The following is a 22,645-nucleotide window of genomic DNA, read 5'->3' as shown; positions in this document are numbered from 1 at the left end:
AGGTGACTGCTGGGAATGGGACATTATACAGTAACACCAGGGGATGTGTCTGGGTGATGACTGGAGGGATGACTGCTGGGAATGGGACATTATACAGTAACACCAGGGGATGTGTCTGGGTGATGACTGGAGAGGCGACTGCTGGGAATAGGACATTATACAGTAACACCAGGGGATGTGTCTGGGTAATGACTGGGGAGGTGACTGCTGGAAATGGGACATTATACAGTAACACCAGGGGATGTGTATGGGTGATGACTGGAGAGGTGACTGCTGGGAATGGGACATTATACAGTAACACCAGGGGATGTGTCTGGGTGATGACTGGAGAGGTGACTGCTGGGAATGGGACATTATACAGTAACACCAGGGGATGTGTCTGGGTGATGGCTGGAGAGGTAACTGCTGGGAATGGGACATTATACAGTAACACCAGGGCATGTGTCTGGGTGATGACTGGAGGGATGACTGCTGGGAATGGGACATTATACAGTAACACCAGGGGATGTGTCTGGGTGATGACTGGAGGGATGACTGCTGGGAATGGGACATTATACAGTAACACCAGGGGACGTGTCTGGGTGGTGACTGGAGAGGTGACTGCTGAGAATGGGACATTATACAGTAACACCAGGGGATGTGTCTGGGTGATGACTGGAGAGGTGACTGCTGGGAATGGGACATTATACAGTAACACCAGGGGATGTGTCTGGGTGATGACTGGAGAGGTGACTGCTGGGAATGGGACATTATACAGTAACACCGGGGGATGTGTCTGGGTGATGAATGGAGAGGAGACTGCTGGGAATGGGACATTATACAGTTACACCGGGGGATGTGTCTGGGTGATGACTGTATCACTGTGTGTGTCAGGTTCCTATAAGGTGTCAGGATGTCACTGTCTTATGTCTCCATGCAGGAGGGGGAGTATATAGAGGAACACAGGGCTTTGTGCAAGGACGTAATGATGGAGAATCACCGGCCCCTCACATCACTGGGTAAGAGGAGACTATAACTTATTGTACAGGAGAGAGCAGGTATGGGGACCTCTATATACACACATCACCTGATAATCACATATATCAGTGTTCTCCCCAGGCACCACCCGGCACTTTGAGATCCTGCAAGTGGGGACAGTATCTGGGAGCTATATAAAAAGGACCAGATCCTACAGACTTTGCAGATTTTTCATAATCAGATGACTGAGGGGCCTATTCATCATCACTTAATTTTCACAAAAGAAAGTGAAAGTGCACATTTTCACCTGCAATTGTAAAAATTAAGTTATCGTGCCATTCATCAAGTAGGTAAAGCAGGAGATATCACAGCTATCTCCTACTTACCTTCCTTTTGTGGAACGGCCTGCTGTCCCCACACACTAGTATGGGGACAGAATTCATCAAGCTCCGGAAATATAATATTTTCAGAGCTTGACTGTGGGAGCATTCGCCATCTTCAGATGGCGAATGCTCCTGCTATGGCATTGCAACCCGCTCCTTCCCTATGGTAAGGAGGTCCAGGTTGCGATGAGGGATGTTTTCAGATCCCTTCGCCCCTGTCTGGCTCCTTCCTTTGGATGTCGGGACTCTTATGCGCATGCGTGACCTGTAGGTTAAACATGCGCAGTCCCGTCACTGCTCCGCTAGGAGCAGTAAAAAGATTCACTGCTCCGAAAAGGAGCAATGAAGCGGCTCCCGGGGACAACTGATATCGCATCAGCTGTCATTGCGCCGGAGCAATGATGAGTTGCTCCGGTAGCCGCGGTGAGTCAGAATGTTAATTGTAGGGGTCCATTCAGACCCTGATAATTAACATCATGAATAGGCCCCTGGACCTCTAATAATAAGAAAATTACTATATGAATTGTTATTTCAAGTTTAATTGTAAGGTCAGGGTTTAAAACATTTTATTATTGCGAAGGCCCTCACCCGGCTACTTCATGATGCCACCCGGCTGGAAAAAATTTCTGGGGAGAACACTGTTTATACAATGTACTCAGTCACTGTGTGTCTCCTACAGATGGGCCCAGTTATAGAAATACCCCAGAGAGATGTCCCCGTCCTCTGTATTCCCAGCACTGTACAGAGGAGAATCACATATATACAATGTACTCAGTCACTGTGTGTCTCCTACAGATGGGCCCAGTAACAGTAATACCCTAGAGATATGTCCCCGTCCTCTTTATTCCCAGGATTTTACAGAGGACTATCACAGGATCCCACAGGAGCATCAGGTACCAAAGGGACTGTCACTATATGATGTGTAGAGATGCTGTGTGTGTCTAATACACTAATATTCTACTGTTTATTCTCAATTATTGAAACCAAACATTATTTAAAAAAACTATTTCTGTTTAGGGTGCAGCTCATACTAATAAGGCAGAAGATATAGAGGGAGAAGAAGAGACGTATGTGACTGATATAAAGGCAGAAGATATAGAGGGAGAAGCAGAGACTTATGTGACTGATATGAAGGCAGAAGATATAGAGAGAGAAGAAGAGACGTATGTGACTAATATGAAGGCAGAAGATACAGAGCGAGAAGAAGAGACGTATGTGGCTGATATAAAGGCAGAAGATACAGAGGGAGAAGAAGAGACGTATGTGACTGCTATAAAGGCAGAAGATACAGAGGGAGAAGAAGAGACGTATGTGACTGATATGAAGGCAGAAGATATAGAGGGAGAAGAAGAGACGTATGTGACTGATATGAAGGCAGAAGATACAGAGGGAGAAGAAGAGACATTTGAGAGGAGTGATCAGCAGTGTAAGGAGGAGGAAATCCATACAGATAGCACAGGTGAGTAATACACACTTACTACAGAAAACAGTCACATATTCTCCTTTCTCAGTCACTACAACAATCTCTTAGCCTACACCTTTCACTGTCAGTACAAACTAATGAGGGAAATGTATCTGCCTAGTTGGGGAGTCGGGAGCCATCAGCCCCTATTATACTCCTGCTCTCCCCCCTCACATCATGTCACTGTGTGCTACCAGCCCAGAGATCTGACCAGTCTCCTCCAGGATATGTTTAAGATGCCGGCGGTCGCAATCCCGACTGCCGGCATCTAGAATCCTTAATCCCGGCTAGGGTTAAATGACAGGCGTCTATAATCCAGACGCCTGTCATTTTCCCGACACTGGCGCCCGGCATCCCGATCGAAGGGATGCCGGGCGCTGCAAGCGGACAGCCGCAGGGGTGGGGGAGGGTTACGTTTAGGCCACCTGGGGGGAACTTAGAGTTAGGCACCCCCCCGGGAGGGTTAGGGTTAGGCTAGGGGGAGGGAGTGTTAGGGCTAGGCACCCCCACTGGGTCTTAGGGTTAGGCACCCCCCCCGGGATTTAGGTTTAGATAGCGGGGAAGGGGGGGTTAGGGTTAGGCACTTAGAGGGGGGAGGTTAGGGTTAGGCACCCCTAAGGAGGGTTAGGGGGTTAGAATAGAATAGTTTATACTTACCTTTAGACGATCGGGATTTCCAGCGCTGTCGGTCTTCCGCTGCCGGGTTATGCTGTTTTGTCGGGCTGCCGTAGCCGGGATTCGAACTGCCGGTCATGCGGCAGCCGGCATTCCATACCGAATGCGTCTCCTCCCCACACTCTCTGGTGTATCTCACACACTGAGATGGAGATCACAGCAGGGTGCAGCTAGTATGACCTGTGTGTGATATAATGTATAGACCATGCCTGCACTCTGTTACACATACTGAGATGGAGATATGGAGAGTGTGAGGACACAGCAGGATACAGCTAGTATGACCTGTGTGTGATATAATGTATAGACCATGCCTGCACTCTGTTACACATACTGAGATGGAGATATGGAGAGTGTGAGGACACAGCAGGATGCAGCTAGTATGTCCTGTGTGTGATATAATGTATAGAGCACTCTGCACTCTATTAGTAGTGACTGTTTTAGCTCAGTGTAACATCCATTACAGTGTAGATCAGTGGTCGAAGTGGGAATTTGTAGTGGGGGTATGGAAAAAGTAAGGTTGTAAATATGCGGGCTCAGGCTGTGTATTTACACACACATTGCCGCCAGCGCGGCCGCAATGTGTGTGTTAATCAGCAGCCGAAGAGAGTCAGACAGACTCTCATTGACTTCTGCAGCGCCCACTGCAAGAGCCGGGCTGGAGCTAACTCATGAGCTGGCCTTCCAGCTCCTGCAGTGGGTAATGGGAGAGACGTCATGACGTAGCTCCCATAATGCAGAGCGCGCCAGCCCGGGAGGACTGATGCGTGGATGAATGCGGGAGCCGGAGCTGGGATTCAGGTAATTTTTTATTTTATTTATTTTTATTATTTTTTTGTCAGCACTACTGGGGGGCACTACTGTGGGGGGGGGACTACTACTGGGGGCACTACTGGTGGGGGGGACTACTACTGGGGGCACTACTGGGGGGGGAACTACTACTGGGGGCACTACAACTGGGGGCACTGCATCGGGAAGGGAGACCTCTACTGGGGACTACTACTGGGGGGGCTTACTACTGGGGGCACAAGGGCCACTGCACTTGGAGGGACCACTACTGGGGGCACTAAATAGGGAGGACCACTACAGGGGCACTGTATAAGGGGCACTGCATAGGGGGGATCAATACTGGGGGCCTGCATACGGGGGATCACTACTGGGGGCACTATATAAAGGGCACTGCATAGGGGGTACCACTACTGGGGACACTGCATGGGTGGGACTACTACTGGGGTCACTATATAAGGGGCACTGCATAGGGGGTACCACTACTGGGGACACTGCATGGGTGGGACTACTACTGGGGTCACTATATAAGTGGCACTGCATAGGGGGGACCACACATTAAGGTGCAGAGTGATGAGAAAGGGGTGTGTCATGTTGGCACGTCCATTTTAAAGTGACCATGCCCTCATGACCATACCCATTTTTCGGCGCATAGGGGGGGCTTGCCCTGAGCTCCAAATACCCTAGTTACGCCTCTGTACACACAGTAGTGCCCATTACACATTATGCACTTTGAATTCCCCCCATAGAATTCACATGAAAAAAACACACATTGTCACCAATAACAAAATACAAACAAACACATTCCCCACAGTAATAAATACACACACACAGGCCCCCACAGTAATAAATACACACACACAGGCCCCCACAGTAATAAATACACACACACAGGCCCCCACAGTAATAAAATACACACACACATATGCCCCCGCAATAATACACACACACACAGGCCCCCACAGTAATAAATACACACACAGGCCCCCACAGTAATAAATACACACACACAGGCCCCCACAGTAATAAATACACACATATAGGCCCCCACAGTAATAAATACACACACACAGGCCCCCACAGTAATAAATACACACACAGGCCCCCACAGTAATAAATACACACACACATAGGCCCCCACAGTAATAAATACACACACACATAGGCCCCCACAGTAATAAATACACATACACATAGGCCCCCGCAATAATACACACACACAGGCCCCCACAGTAATAAATACACACACACAGGCCCCCACAGTAATAAATACACACATATAGGCCCCCACAGTAATAAATACACACACACAGGCCCCCACAGTAATAAATACACACACACAGGCCCCCATAGTAATAAATACACACACAGGCCCCCACAGTAATAACCACACACACACACACACACACAGGCCCCCACAGTAATAACCACACACACACACACACAGGCCCCCACAGTAATAAATACACAGACATAGGCCCCACAGGAAAAACATACACCATAGAAGGTATTACTCACTAATCAGTCAACAGAGCTGCGGAGACATGGTACAGGTAGGCAGGTTGTCTCCTAGGATGGTGTCTGTCCAGAGGCAGTGTGTAGTCACAGAAGGAGTGGAGATGAGAAGAGGAGCAGGGAGTGGAGTTCCGACCTTCAACCCGCAACCCCAAAGGAGCATGAAGCAGCAGCAGTCAAATGAGGAGCAGGGGAGGTTAGGCACAGAGGGAAAGGAGATGTGGTTGTGAGCAGGGACCGGAGTTCCATCAAGCAGCAACCCACACCCTGTGGGAGCCAGGAGCAACAGCTGTCAAATAAGGAGAAGGGGAGGGGAGCGGAGAACAGGGACCGCATTTCCGACCATTGTAATCTGCAACCGCGTGGGAGACAGGAGCAGCAGTAGCAATTAATTGAGAAGGATGGGTGGGGAGGCACTGAGGGAGTGGAGATGATGTGGGGAACGGGGAGCAGGGACCACAGTGTCCATCGGTAATCTGCAACACCGCGGGAGACAAGGGCAGCAGTCAATTGAGGAGGAGTGGAGGCACAGAGGGAGTGTATCTGTGTCTATGAAGAGGGGAGCGCCGGAGATCCATCCAGTAGCAACAGCAGACAAGGGCCATCCAGCCTCCCAGCCCTGTGAGCAGCAGAACTTCCGGCGAGAAGCAGCATTATACAGGCAAGTGGCAATCCGGGCTCTGGAGTGTGTGGCTGTATGAGTCACACGTGCAGCCACTCCCCCGCTGTGCAGAAGGCCAGAAGCTCACTGTAGTGTACAGACACAGCAACTTCTGGGTCAGTGCAAATCGAAGTGCCGGTATGTCATACCGCCGCATACCGGCACACTTCGACCACTGGTGTAGATTATAGATAAGGTGTCTGAATTCAGTGCAGGAAATCCCAGGTTTAAGCCCTGATGTTGCACCCATAGTACATAACATATCATAAGAGAGAGAATCTGGGGGAAATGTATGAAGCCTTAGAGAGAGATACAGAGGAGAAATTGCCCACAGCAGCCAATCAGCTTCTAGCTATCATTATCAAGTACAGTCAGTGAAATGACAGAAGCTGATTGGTTGCTAAGGGCAACTTCTCCACAAACCTTCTGAAAGGTTTGGTACATCTCCCCCTTTGTAATTTTTAGTGATTACTCCCCGGCCAGTGTTACTGCTGCACCCTAATCCTCCTCATGAGAAACATCGCCAAATACATGATGAAGTCATTGGCCGCCATTCAGTATAGCGCAATGTTTCTGAGGGTGGAAGAGGAACTCTGATGAAAGTTCCGACCGCGCGGCTGTTTGACGGCTTAGCCCAGTACTAACAGCCTCACAGCCAGCACTTTAGTTGGAGAATGCCGGTTCTCATGACTAAATACCCAGGTTACGTCGTGAGAGCTGGCATTCTCTGACTTAACACTGCGCTGAATTTAATTGCTCCGGGAGCTCCCACAATCGCGACCACTGACTGTAGGAGATGTTGGGGTACAGCCGGGCACGTCTTATTATAGTTACACAGTATGGGGATGTTGGGGTACAGCCGGGCACGTCTTATTATAGTTACACAGTATGGAGATGTAAGGGTACAGCCGGGCACGTCTTATTATAGTTACACAGTATGGAGATGTTGGGGTACAGCCGGGCACGTCTTATTATAGTTACACAGTATGGAGATGTTGGGGTACAGCCGGGCACGTCTTATTATAGTTACACAGTATGAGATGTTGGGGTACAGCCGGGCACGTCTTATTATAGTTACACAGTATGGGGATGTTGGGGTACATCCGGGCACGTCTTATTATAGTTACACAGTATGGAGATGTTGGGGTAAAGCCGGGCACGTCTTATAGTTACACAGTGTGAGATGTTGGGGTACAGCCGGGCACGTCTTATAGTTACACATTATGGAGATGTAGGGGTACAGCCGGGCACGTCTTATTATAGTTACACAGTATGGGGATGTTGGGGTACATCCGGGCACGTCTTATTATAGTTACACAGTATGGAGATGTTGGGGTAAAGCCGGGCACGTCTTATAGTTACGCAGTATGAGATATTGGGGTACAGCCGGGCATGTCTTATTATAGTTACACAGTATGGAGATGTTGGGGTACAGCCGGGCACATCTTATTATAGTTACACAGTATGAGATGTTGGGGTACAGCCGGGCACATCTTATAGTTACACAGTATGGAGATGTTGGGGTAAAGCCGGGCATGTCTTATTATAGTTACACAGTATGGAGATGTTGGGGTACATCCGGGCACGTCTTACTATAGTTACACAGTATGGAGATGTTGGGGTACAGCCGGGCACGTCTTATTATAGTTACACAGTATGAGATGTTGGGGTACAGCCGGGCACGTCTTATAGTTACACAGTATGGAGATGTTGGGGTACAGCCAGGCACATCTTATTATAGTTACACAGTATGGAGATGTTGGGGTACAGCCAGGCACGTCTTTACAGTTACACAGTATGGGGATGTTGGGGTACAGCCGGGCACGTCTTATTATAGTTACACAGTATGAGATGTTGGGGTACAGCCGGGCACGTCTTATTATAGTTACACAGTATGGAGATGTTGGGGTACAGCCGGTCACGTCTTATTATAGTTACACAGTATGGAGATGTTGGGGTACAGCCGGGCACGTCTTATTATAGTTACACAGTATGGAGATGTTAGGGTACAGCCGGGCACGTCTTATTATAGTTACACAGTTTGGAGATGTTGGGGTACAGCCGGGCACGTCTTATTATAGTTACACAATATGGAGATGTTGGGGTACAGCCGGGCACGTCTTTTTACAGTTACACAGTATGGAGATGTTGGGGTACAGCCGGGCACGTCTTTACAGTTACACAGTATGGAGATGTTGGGGGTACAGCTGGGCACGTCTTATTACAGTTACACAGTATGGAGATGTTGGGGTACAGCCGGGCATGTCTTATTATAGTTACACAGTATGGAGATGTTGGGGTACAGCCGGGCACGTCTTATTATAGTTACTCAGTATGGAGTTGTTGGGGTACAGCCGGGCACGTCTTATTATAGTTACACAGTTTGGAGATGTTGGGGTACAGCCGGGCACGTCTTATTATAGTTACACAATATGGTGATGCTGGGGTACAGCCGGGCACATCTTAATACAGTTACACTGTATGAGATGTTGGGGTACAGCTGGGCACGTCTTTACAGTTACACAGTATGGAGATGTTGGGGTACAGCCGGGCACGTCTTTACAGTTACACAGTATGGAGATGTTGGGGTACAGCCGGGCACGTCTTATTACAGTTACACAGTATGGAGATGTTGGGGTTCAGCCGGGCACATCTTATTATAGTTACACAGTATGAGATGTTGGGGTACAGCCGGGCACGTCTTATAGTTACACAGTATGGAGATGTTGGGGTACAGCCGGGCACGACTTATTATACTTACACAGTATGGAGATGTTGGGGTACAGCCGGTCACGTCTTCTTATAGTTACACAGTATGAGATGTTGGGGTACAGCTGGGTACATCTTATAGTTACATAGTATGGAGATGTTGGGGTACAGCCGGGCACGTCTTATAGTTACACAGTATGGAGATGTTGGGGTACAGCCGGGCACGTCTTATTATAGTTACACAGTATGGAGATGTTGGGGTACAGCCGGGCACGTCTTATTATAGTTACACAGTATGGAGATGTTGGGGTACAGCCGGGCACGTCTTATTATAGTTACACAGTATGGAGATGTTGGGGTACAGCCGGGCACGTCTTATTATAGTTACACAGTATGGAGATGTTGGGGTACAGCCGGGCACGTCTTATTATAGTTACACAGTATGGAGATGTTGGGGTACAGCCGGGCACGTCTTATTATAGTTACACAGTATGGAGATGTTGGGGTACAGCCGGGCACGTCTTATTATAGTTACACAGTATGGAGATGTTGGGGTACAGCCGGGCACGTCTTATTATAGTTACACAGTATGGAGATGTTGGGGTATAGCCGGGCACAACTTATAATAGTTTCACAGTATAGTATAGTTATGCAGGAGCACTAATTCCCATATAATTATTCTTTCTTCTTCAGGGTCCATAGGCTCCACAGGGAGACCTTGGGGGTATACCTGGATCTGGATCCCGGGCACCATACAGTTAAAAGCTTTTCTCCCAGGATGCACTGAACCATCGACCTCTATACCCCGCGACCGAGCCAGAGGCGCCTCAGTTCTAGTTGTGCCCGGCCATAGTCGGGTCACTGTTTGCGCAGGGGGGCTGATTAGCAGCCACAAAGCTATTTTATTTTTATGAGTTTATAGTTTTTTTTCTTTTCATTCTTCAGAGCGGCAGCGTCGGACTGTCCATAGGCCATCTGCGCTTCCGCTCCTTCACCCCGCCGACGCCAGTACAGATCTGTCTGGAGAAGCGTGCGGACCAGTCCCCCTGTATACCTTTCCCCTGGGGTCAGTGTATACAGCAGACACTGAATCTGGGCAGCTGATTGTAGTGCCAAGTTGCAGTAGGTATTTTCTATCTGCATTGTATGTCACTTATGCCAGTGCTGGCTTTTTTTTTTTCTCAATTCTGTCAGTCTGTATCTATCCCTTTCCTTTTCCTACAGCCCTGACTGGTGTGTGAGGGGAGGTTTTATGGATTATATATCTCTATATATCAATTATTTGTGAGTCTGTCACATGTGTGCTGCACGGTGCCGTATTGTTGGACCAGTGTTTTGCATCCCTTGTGGGTACTCAGTTTTGCGCTTCCTGATTTCCCGTATATATATATTATAAGGGCACAGTCGGCCTTTTGGGGTTCAGGTAATTGAGAAAGTTACAGTTTTAAAACTATTACCTCAGGAACCCGCCATTATACAGATAGAAAGTTTCAATTTGTTGCGCAGCCTCAGTAGGAGCCTCCAGCAGGTGTACTCACTGTGGCTTCACTCGGGTGCACCAAGATGGCTGTCATCTGCGGGCGGTAGCGGCGATGAGCTCAGGGGAATTAGACTGGTGTTAGCTGCGGCCGGGACCTGGGAGGTTGTGGGCGTTAGCTCCTGGCGGGACCTGGGGACGGTAGCGGGCATTAGTGGCAGTGGTGTAGGCGTTAGGCCCCGGGGGAGGTAGCAGCACACAGATGCTCGGATCTGAAAGATCTGCAATACCTGCATCTGTGTTTAAATAAACAAACACAGAAACAAAATACGGGATCAGTAAAGGTGCGTACACACTGTGCGATCAGGAACGACAGTACGAGTACGACATTGTAATCATGTAACGATCAGTCGTTCAGTGCAGGCACACTCCATCATTCCTGAACATGGCCAATCTGTCGTTATCGGCAGATTGGCCTGCAATGTCGGAAACGATCAGCGGGCGCGTGCATCGCTGGTCATTTCCTACATTTTAGTGCACGATTACTGAGCGATTGCACAATTACGATGTTGTAATCGTGCAATCGCTCAGTAATATCGCCCAGTGTGTACGCCCCTTAAGATTCGTCTGTGCATCTGTGTTTAATTTAAAAAAAAACTTGTTTAAAAATAAAAAAATGGCGTGGCCTTCCACCCAAAAACAACAACCAGCTCCGGGCTAGGTTTTGCTAAATACAGGGGACAAAAAACGTGGGGCTCACCCATATCAGGCTTTTCATAACCAGTCCTGGTTGCCAAAATACTGGGGACAAATGACCTAGGGGTCCCCCGTATTCAGCACAACCAGCACTGGGCTCTGAGCCGTCCCTGGTTCTGGAAATACAGGGCAAAAAAGTGTAGGGTCCCCCTGGATTTACCAGAAACAGCACCGGACCGTTTCTAGTGGGGGGGGGGGGTGATGCCACAGCCAGGGAAGCCCTTTCACCGAGCCCCCCCCCAGTCAAAGCATCAGCCCAGGCCGGGGATCCCTGGAGAGCTGGGGACCCCCCTAATAAAGGGGTCCCCCTCTCCAGGGCATCCCAGGCTGATAGCCCGGGACTATCCACGGCACCCCTGGCCGGTGGGTGCCGGGTTGATTATGTAAAGTGTGGTGCAATTAAAGTTAAAATATTATCTTTCGCTGCAGAACTACAGTTCCCAGCAAGCCTCCCCTGCATGCTGGTACTTGGAGAACCATAGCAAAATCAATATTAAAAGACCACAGAACACACACACCGTAGAAAAGTAAAATTTTATTACAACTAACATGCACACACACGTACTCACTATCTCACATACTCACCTATGTATCCCTGTAGCCAATCTGTCCTCTTCCCCAGTAGATAATCCTATGGAGTACCTGTAATAAAAAATCCATACTCTCCTCCTCCTATACGTGGATCTGTCTTCTTCGTTCCAAAGTAGGCAATCCAGGGTCTTGGCAAATAAAAAACACAACAACACGAACATTAGTAGTGTCCTCTAAGGACACTACACATTCAATTTTTAACATAAATGCATAGGGCCATATTCAGAGGCAGAAAGTCCGTGGTCAGACTTTTCACCATCATCGCCGTTTTTCAATGGGATAAAGTATCGGGCGCGTGCCCACTTATCCCCGTATTCAATTAGGAATCGGCGAAAACGGGATAAAAAAAGGTAAGTATCAAAAAATCCTGTCACTTTTGGGGAAATCTTCCTGTCAACAACCAAAGATGGTCTGACATGGGGGATCACTATGGGTACCCCCGATTTGGCATGCTGAAGGTAATGGGGGGTTTTAACCAGCTGCGGCAGGTGCATTAATGCGTCTTTGAAGAAGTGGTGAAGAATAGCATTTAGCTTTCTTTTTTTGTAAAAATAACTACTCCCATCAAATTTGGGGTACATGAAAATGGGTGCAAGCATATTTTTAAGTCCCTAAAATGATTTTTAAAAATTATTCAAAAATCCACCTGCCGCAACCACCCGCATTCTAGAAAACACCTGCAGCATACTTGGGGACCCCCCTGAGTCAATTTCGCTAGTTTTTAACCCCTTTTTTTGGGCTGTCCTATGCTTGTTTTTTTAAAAAAAATTTTACACAGATTACTTTAAGGGGAGATTCCAAAGGCTGCAGGGTACTTTTTTTAATTCTACACCCCAATTCTGCAATTTTTTTCGCCACCTATGCAGTGGTGAAAACTTATCCCCGTTTTTTTACAAAGACTTTTCGCACGTGCGAAAAGTCTTTAAAATTGAATATGGGGATAAGTGAAAATGACATCGGCGATGAATTATCGCTGATAACGGACTTTTCGTTCCAAATTGAATGGCCCATAGATGGATCTCACAGATGCGCCCGTGCATTTGTGACTTATTGATTTTATTTTCTCAGGCGCATGCCCAGTACCGGTGAGCACTCTGTCGCCCGCTGCTGCCCCTCCGCACCCATGCTGCTGTTGCTACCCCGCACACATACAGTCCACCCCTGCAGCCGACTCTCGTCTCCTGTGTTCCGGCCCCTCTTCCACCTGCGCTAGTGTATCATTTTGTTGCCCTTCTTCCCTACAGGTGACCCGGTTTGCTCCTAAAAACCCTGATTGTTAATACATTTTAAAAAAGCAATGAAATTCCATAGCCAAAAAACCTTAAGGTTTCACATGTCCCATTAGGGCTTCTTAGACATGATCTCAAATTTCACAAAACCTACTGAATTTCTGCCACTCAAACTCTAAAAAGCAATGAAATTACGATCATTAAGGCTGACGCCTTACTTTACATGTTCCTTGCATAATACAGATATGGAATGCCATGACACAATGTGGTTAACTGCAGATTCAGCACTCTCACAGAATGAGATTGCTGTCACCCACAAAATGGTGGAGCTGCTAATTCACAGAATTGTATCCTCATTGGAATACACCAAACAGCCATCCTTCTCTCTTTGGGTATCCCGCAAATATTGCAGTCTACTCCTGGGCCTCAAACTGTTGTTCCCTTTCGGGGGTTACCACTCTATATGCAATCCCCTCTGGTACCACAACAATGTCATTTCCTTCCAGGGTCTTACGCAAGCTGTGCAACCACCCTGGGTGGATGTTTTCTCTAGTTCAGTTCAGAGTTTGGCAGTTTCGTCTATGGCCTGTCAGACCATGTTGCGGAATGAAAGACCTCAGAAGGCATCTAAAGGCGTCCTGTATTGTCATCCCAGTCTACGCAACTCTCGGACTTGTCATCAGATGATGGGGAAATGGCTGGGGTGTCTGATTCGGATTCCCCTGCATTGTAGGTGGAGCCCAAATCCGCTATTAATGTTCCAGCATTGGTAAGGGTGGTCCGATCCATACTAGATATAGAGGATGACGTTCCTGCCCCTAAATCCAAATACCCTGAGTTTAAACAGGCTACGGTGACTTCAGCAGTTTTCCCTCTTTATGACCAGCTGGCAAACCACATGGCCTGGCAATCGCCTGGTAAGAGGTATCAACCGCAAAAGTATTTGGCCTCATGTTATCTGTTCTCTGACGGTCATTGCAAGAAGTGGGAATCGCCACCTGCGGTGGATTCTCATGTTACTCACCTGATTAAGGGAACTACTCTGCCTGTGCCTTCCATTTCTTCTCTGAAGGATTCTACAGACAGGAAGGTGGAGCCATGCCTGAAATCTATTTACTCTCTCTCTGGAGCTGTGGCCCTTCCGTCCATGGCTATCTCTTGGGTGGCTAAGGCCATTGAGAACTGGGCAAATGTTCTGGAGGACACCTTCGCCAAGGAGGCCTCTGAGACTCAAAGGTCTCTAGTGGGCCACATGATGGATGCAGCCGACTATATTGGTAAGGCTGCTTTGGATACCAGCTTACTGACCTCCAGAGTCTCGGCCGCAGCCGTTTCTGCTCGCTGCTCTTTGTGGTTACACTCCTGGACGGCGGATGCTGATTCCAAAGAGGGCCTGGAAGCCTTGCCCTTCAATGGGGAGATATTGTTTGGCCCAGACCTGGACAAAATTGTGGACACTCTGGCAAAATCTAACTCAGCTTTTCTGCCATTTGCATCAAAGGCATTTTGCTATTTGCTCCTTCAAAGGCTAGAACCTCTTCCTTTCGGTCCTTTCGTTCTCAAGGAAAGCCCAAAGGACAGTCTTTCCCTAGACAATCAGCGGCCAAGTCGACCTCTAAGCCTTAAGCTACATACACACACAATGATTTTGTTACCAACGATTTTATGAATGATTTTCTGTCAGATTATCTGTCAGATTTTTTAAAGTGTAATGAACGTTTTTTTCCCTTAATGAAAATCGTTGAGTTGACAAGTCTGCCTGAACTACAAACGTGAACGCACATGAACGATAATCGTTCATCGTTTGACTCAGAAAGTGAACGATTTTTTCAAACGATATCGTTTAACGATAATCGTTCAAAAAATCATTGTGTGTGTACGCAGCTTTAGAAACAGGCCTGGGGTGCCAGAAGCCCTACTACCTACAGAGGATAAACCCTCAGCCTGATGGAACGGGCCTCCCTCTGGGGGATCCCAGGGTGGGAGGCCGACTTCTTCAGTTTGCCCAGTACTGGTGTCACCCAACCAAGGATGCATGGATAAAAGAAGTGGTCTCTCATTTTCATCAAAGACCTCCCCACCAGTTTTTCTGCAGGAGCCCTGCTATAGACAAGACCAAGGCCTTACAGATTCAGGAAGCCATAAAGTCCTTGCTGAAAGCAGGGGTTATTGTTACAGTTCCACTATCTCAGCGCGGGACTGGTTACTACTGTACTCTGTTTCTGGTTCAAAAGCCGAATGGGCCGGCCTATTCTCAACCTCAAATCTCTGAACAAGTTCCTCCGGGTGCCCAGGTTCAGGATGTAAACTTTACGATCCATCATACTGGCTATGGAACCTGGGGATTACATGGTATCACTGGACATTCAGGATGCATACCTACATGTCCCCATAATGCCTTCCCACCAGCATTATCTGTGGTTTACTATACTGCAACAACACTTCCTGTTTCGGACGCTGCCCTTTGGCCTTTCCACGGCTCCAAGGGTATTTACCAAAATTATGGCGGTCATGGCAGCCCACCTACGGAGTCAGGGTATACAACTCCTGCCGTACCTAGACGACCACCTGTAGTTGGCGTGCTCTCCAGAGGTACTTCAGCAATAGTTGCACCTGATGATCGCTTGTCTACAAGCGCACGGGTGGCTGATCAGTTGGAAAAAGTCCTCATTCCCTCAGAGAATGGTTAATTTGGGAGCCTTTCTGGATCCTCATCAGAGAGGATTTTTCTATCTCCGGAAAAGATCTCTCTGCAACTGTGGGTGCGCAATTGCCTGCTCTGTCGCCAGGTGTCGGTACACTCGGCAATGCAGGTTCTAGGATCCATGATGTCCACATTCCACGTGGTGGAATATACCCAGTTTCATTCAAGGCCCCTGCAGCGACTGATACTATCCAAGTGGAACAGATTACCCCACCAAATCAGGACTCAGACGCTGGTGCGCCTGTCTCTGCCTTGGCTGCTACAGACAAATTCTCTCACCAAGGGTTGCCCCTTTTGGATCCCGGACTGGGTACTTCTCACAATGGACGCCAGTCTCCGGGGATGGGGCACGGTGAATGGCCCGCATTTGTTTCAGGGCCGTTGGACAGTGGACGAAGCTTTCCTTCCAATCAACATATTGGAACTTTGGGCTGTGTACAGGGCCCTCAGGATGACAAGACACATATTTCACGGAAAAGCCGTGCAGGTTCAGTCCGACAATGCCACCACGGTGGCTTATTTCAACCATCAAGGAGGCACTCGAAGTTGGGCAGCAATGACAGAAGTGTCATGCATCCTGACTTGGGCAGAGAGTCACTTCCTGGCCATCTCGGCAGTGTTCATTCCGGGAGTCCTCATTTGGGAAGCGGACTACCTCAGCCATCACAGCGTGCATCCAGGGGAATGATCTCTTCACAAAGAGGTGTTTCAGCTCTTAGTGGACAAATGGGACCTCCCAGAGGTGGACCTCATGGCCTCCCATCACAATCACAAGTTGCCAGTGTACGGGTCCAAGACAAGAGATGCCGAAGCAAATGGATGCTCTGTCAGTGAAGTGGACCTTCCAGTTTGCGTACCTGTTTCCTCCAGTATCCCTGGTTCCTCGGGTTCTTTGGAATTTCAAGCAAGACGGAGGCATGGTCCTGCTAGTGGCTCCAGCTTTGCCCAGACGTAATTGGTAATCAGATCTTCGGAGTCTCTCCATCGACACTCCGTTCCTGCTGCCTCAACATCAGGACCTGTTGTCTCGTGGTCTTTGTCTTTACCCAGACCTGGATTATCTGTCTTTGGCGGTGTGGCTCTTGAGACATCCATCTTAAGCTCCGAGGGATTCTTTAGCTTGGTCATCGGCATGATGCTTCGAGCACTTAAGCCAGGATCTACCAGAGTGTGGCATACATATTCTTAGTGGTGTCGCACAAGGCATTCGACCCTCAAGTGTTTCGTATTTCCAGAATATTAGCATTCCTTTAATCTGGTTTGGACCTCCTCACTGGCCTCGTTGAAAGTGCATGTCTCTGCACTATCTGTGTGGTTCCGCTCCTGGATATCCACACCTTTTTCCAGGGTGTTCTCCAGATTCAACCTCCCTTTGTCCCTCCGGTGGCTCCTAGGGATTTGGTTGTAGTTCTTCAGGCCCTCCATTTGAACCACTAGATTCGGTGGAAATTGAGTGGTTAACAGCTAATACTCTTTTTCTTCTGGCAAATGCATCTGCCAGGAGGGTGTCGGAATTGTGGGTTCTCTCCTATTGTTCTCCCTTTCTGATATTTCACAAGGATAAGGCTGTGCTTCGCACTCGCCCTGAGTTTCTTCCTAAAGTGGTTTCTAATTTCCACATTAATCAGGAAATTATAGGACCGGCCATTCTGTCACCTGACCTCTCAGCGGGCGAGACCTCCTTGGCTGTGGTCCGTGCTCTCAAAATTTATGTGGACCGGACCAGTTCCCTTTGGAAATTGGAATCATTATTTATGCTCTTTGGATTTCACAAAAAGGGATGGCCAGCCGACAAACAAACATTGGCTAGATGGCTTCGTATAACTGTCTCCAGAGGCTTACACACAGGCAGGCCTGCCTGTTCCGGCTTCTGTTAAAGCTCATTCTACTCGGTCTGTGAGCCCCCCTCGTGGGCAGTCTCCCTGTGGAGCTTATGGATTCTGAAGAAGAAAATGAGTTATGGTAAGAACATACCTTGGTTAACTCTTTCTTCGAAGTCCATAGGGTCCACAGGGCACCCGCCACGACACACCTGGCTTCATGTGGGTTCTTATGTTGGTCACCTGTTTTCCGTCTCCTCTGTGAGTGTGATTTTTGAGTGTTCCAGTCTTCTCTCTTTTTTCCTCCTCTGGCCTTTGGCTACTTACCAACTGAGGTGCCTCGGGGGCGGGGTATAGAGGAGGATGGTCCAGTGCATCCTGGGAGCAAAGCTTTTAACTGTGTGGTGCACGGGATTCAGATCCAGCTATACCCCAAGATCTCCCTCTAGACCCTATGGACTTCGAAACCAAGCATTAATCAAGGTAAGTTCTTACCATAACACTCATTGTTCCCAACAGATGGACACAGCAACAGGAATAACTCGGGGAGACGTCTCATATCTCCAGATGGTGACGTAGATGATAACTTCTCAAAGGACTCTCCAGGAGAAAACCCCATTATCCCCAGTATGCATCCAGCATCTCACAGTACAGATATATCATCTGATCTCTCTAACCATGAAGAATGTTCCCCTGATAATCCCAGTAGTGTTACACACAGCTCAGATCACACAGGTGATAATCCATTGTCATGTTCTGAATGTGGGAATGGTTTTACCAATCAGATCAGTCTTTCTATACATCAGAAGAGAGTTCACGTAGCTGAGAGGCCTTTTCTGTGTTCTGAGTGTGGGAAATGTTTTCCGCTGAAAGGAACTCTTACTATTCATACAAAGAGTCACACAGGTGAGAGACCATATTCATGTTCTGAGTGTGGGAAATGTTTTACACTGAAAGGAGCTCTTACTAGACATACAAAGATTCACACAGGTGAGAGACCATTTACATGTTCTGAATGTGGGAAATATTTTTTGCATCAGGGAACACTTGATGTACATCAGATACGTCACACAGGTGAGAAACCATTTCCATGCACTGAGTGTGGGAAATGTTTTACAAAGAAATCAAACCTTGTTATACATCAGAGATGTCACACAGGTGAGAGGCCATTTTCATGTTCTGAGTGTAGGAAATGTTTTACAGGGAAATCAAATCTTGTTAGACATCAGAGAATTCACACAGGTGAGAAACCATTTCCATGCTCTGAGTGTGGGACATGTTTTACACAGAAATCAGATCTTGTTAGACATCAGAGAAGTCACACAGGTGAGAAACCATTTCCATGCTCAGAGTGTGGGAAATGTTTTACAGAGAAATCATATCTTGTTAGACATCAGAGAAGTCACACAGGTGAGAAACCATTTCCATGCTCAGAGTGTGGGAAATGTTTTACAAATAAATCTGCTCTTTTTAGTCATCAGAAACGTCACACAGGAGAAAAACGATGTGTATGAGCATCTAGAAATATATAGAAATTGCAGCGGTATTTGCAGTACTGTAATATTGGGAATTATCAGAACAAGCATAAATACAATGTTAGCCTAGATTGCTGTCCCTGCTTAGTGAAGGTTAAATTACATTTGCATTATCACACTATGGGCCTGATTCAGCAGTGGAAGCAAATGCAGCTGCAGTCTCTTACAGATTGCAGGTGCTAATGGCGGGGCACAGCCTCCATAACCACGCCCACTGCTGTCTTCTTACCGTACAATGTCGCCCTCCTGTGTAATCATCGGTACCATCGCCGCACATCAAGCAGTCACACAGCATTTACATCAGGTCTGACCAGCCGCAAACACTGCAGCTCTCCTGACACGCAGAGAGGTCTCATGCTGCAGCTGCCATCGCTATGGCTAATTTATACACACCCATGACATGGCAATCACACGGACAGACACGCCTATGACATGGCGATCACACGGACACACGCCCATGATATGGAGATCACACGGACACATCTGCAGGACATGGCGATCACACGGACAGCCACGCCCATGACATGGCAATCACACGGACAGACACTCCTGCAGTTTTCTGTCCACCCCCCTGTTACTTCCCCCCCAAATGCTGTCACCCTGCCACTCACTATGCGATGTATTCCTCTGTGCTTCCGTAATCACAATGTGATCGCTGTACGTGCGCAGTGTAACTTAGATGCTGGTGTGATGGCAAACATTCGCTCTATCTGTGTAACTATCATCATTGTGTCCGCTGGTGAATCAGCCCCTATACACTAATATATTACATTTTATTATATATCCACACGGATGTCACCAACATAGGGCTCCCACACATTCCTCATGTAATGGCTGTCAGTTTCCTTATTCTATCAGATCAGAGTTTCCCAAACTCCACTATTACAGGCCAAGTATTAAGGATATCCATGCTTGAGCACAGGTCACTTAATGCCTTAGTCAGTTTGAATTAACAATGTGTATTAAAACATGGATATCCTTAAAACTTGGATTGTAATGGCAGAGTTTGGGAAGCTCTGTATTAGAATATTATTGTGCTGTTGGCCTATTTGTACAGTAACAAGACCACATGATGTAATATAGGGACATAACTAATCTGTCATCATGACAATGTGCTGGGGATGTAATATGGGAAGTGGGAAACTATGACATCATGTGATGACTGGGCTGTAAGTGATGGGGTGAGATGGGCGATATAATGACATCTGTAACCGCTGATTTTATCTCACTGGATCCAGTATTCTCTGGTTGGGTTTCCTGGTAAATGGATCTCTAATCTCCTTACAGCAGTCTGATGTCTGGTTCCTTCTAATTAGATTCTCTGTAACCTACTATTTACATTATTCCAAAAGATAAGGACATTACAATGATTATCACTTATGTAATTTGTACATTATTATATAATGTAATTAGTGTTGGGACACAGGAAGCTGCTGGTCCTGGTATAAACCACTAACAGTAATGTACAATAAGTGCATCAGGCTCCCGATATCCCCAGCAGAATACATATGTGAGCAGGGTACGAAGTAATTGGGGAATAATACAGGGACATTACAGGATAAGTAGGATCAGTACAGGTTGTCCCCAGTATGTCCTGTCTCACCTCCCACAGTGGTGACACCACCAGTAATGTGCAGGGTCAGGAGATGGAGATTATTTGGTAGTGAGGTAGTGAGCATAGAAAGGACAATACAAGCTTTGTTATTAACCTACAAAAATAGTTCAAAGAGTTTGGTAACAAGTAAGAAAATCAAACACCGCACGGACCTGTCTGACGTCCATGTGGGGTAACACAGCTGCGTGTCGCGCTTGTTAGTATTTTCCACACTTTTTGACCTGCAACTTTTTGTACATTGTTAGTAAAGCTGGAATAGTGACCAGTTGTCCTTTTGGTGGTGCACATATTCTGTGATGGCCTAGGTGTAAGATCTTTGTTTTGTTTTTTAGATTTATCCTAACTTTGCTTTTAGTACCTTTATACTGTGACTGTCTTAGTATCCATTTCTCATACCCAAACAAGAAAGGTTTTGTCTTACACGTGTGCCCCTCTCTCCTGTCTCCTGTCACTGTGACACCGCTCTGGTGTTGGGGATTTGCTCTCTGATGGGCACCTGCATGGATACACTGGCCTGTCCTGTTATTACCTCCTATCATGGTATATATCAGTATATTGTTAGTACATATGTATTAGATAATATGTCATCTCTATTGTATGTGTGTCATGGAGGGAATGACAGCACTGTGCGAGTATCATATCCTGCAGCTTATAATACATGAGTAATACAGAAATGACGTATTGTACACAAGCCATGAATAATAACAGGAATTGCTCTATATGAGTAACTGGACTTTACAGGACTATTATGTGCAGGATGTTACTCTCATCTTTAATGTAAGGACTATATTATACCAAAGAGAGAAAGCCAGAACAGCTATTCCTCATGGATGGCTCCTAATACGTACAGACCCCACCTGATGGAAATGCCAGGATGCTGCACATCTCTGAGCGTTGGATGTATGATCTGTTATCTATATACAGGTGCACAGCACAGAGTCACTGCACCAGTATGCCGGGAGCCTCACATCATTACTCTGTTCTGTTACCTAGCTGTATCCATGTCAGTCTTGTCTGATCATAGTTGTAATGGAGTTATATGAGCTGAATTACTTTGTGCTGCTGTTACCATTCTCTTTGTAGTTAAAGATTTCCAGCTCCACCCACCTTATCTGCTGCTTGTGTGTCTGCCCCCAGGTTTGCAGGATACAGCAGCTGCTCATTTTATAATCTGCTTTTCTTGCACTATTCTAGCAGCAAAACATTCACACAATATTATAGTAATCTGTAGTATTAAATATTCAATAAATAACATTCCAAGTGTTACTACAGAAGGAAACTATATTCTTGTAACCTTGCAATAAAATGACTCTGATGTAGAAAATTCTGCCTCACTGCTATGTTTAGTGATAACTTGTGTATAAAGGAAAAGGCGATGTGTGGGGGGAATGAGGGATATACCTGTAACCATTTTTTTATTGGGATGTAGTCGGCAGCTCTGCGGTAAAATACTGGCGATCAGAATCCCAGCACCAGAATCACCGCTGACATCCTGATGGTAAGTATTAGGTTAGGTACAAGGAGGGGGCTGAGGGGGGATTAGGGTACTTACCTCCAGGCATCAGGATTCTGACTGTATGCTGCTGTTGGTATTCCGACGGCCAACATCCCATCCCCAACTTATTATATTAATACCAGGGTTCCCATGTAGTGTATAGTAATACCAGGGTTCCCGTGTATAGTATAGTAATATTGGGGTTCCCGTGTAGTGTATAGTAACCGGGGTTCCCATGTAGTGTATAGTATAGTAATACCAGGGTTCCCGTGTAGTGT

General features: G+C 47.1%; 1 protein-coding gene across 1 annotated transcript in view; it reads left to right on the top strand.

The window, feature by feature from the left end:
- LOC148451067 (uncharacterized) overlaps nucleotides 1-22,196 on the top strand; it is a 35,346-nt gene extending 13,150 nt beyond the window's left edge. The window contains exons 3-6 of the mRNA XM_088462323.1: nucleotides 920-998; nucleotides 2,136-2,233; nucleotides 2,358-2,799; nucleotides 18,242-22,196. Coding sequence (XP_088318449.1) covers nucleotides 920-998; nucleotides 2,136-2,233; nucleotides 2,358-2,799; nucleotides 18,242-19,236 — 1,614 coding nt within the window. The 3' untranslated portion in view covers nucleotides 19,237-22,196. The remainder of the gene's footprint in view (nucleotides 1-919; nucleotides 999-2,135; nucleotides 2,234-2,357; nucleotides 2,800-18,241) is intronic.
- The last annotated feature ends 449 nt before the right edge of the window (nucleotides 22,197-22,645 follow it).

Source organism: Taudactylus pleione, unplaced genomic scaffold (assembly GCF_031769625.1).
Source record: "Taudactylus pleione unplaced genomic scaffold, aTauple2 ptg001186l, whole genome shotgun sequence".
In the NCBI taxonomy this organism is placed as follows: Eukaryota; Metazoa; Chordata; class Amphibia; order Anura; family Myobatrachidae; genus Taudactylus; species Taudactylus pleione.
This window is presented reverse-complemented; position numbering and strand designations above follow the sequence as displayed.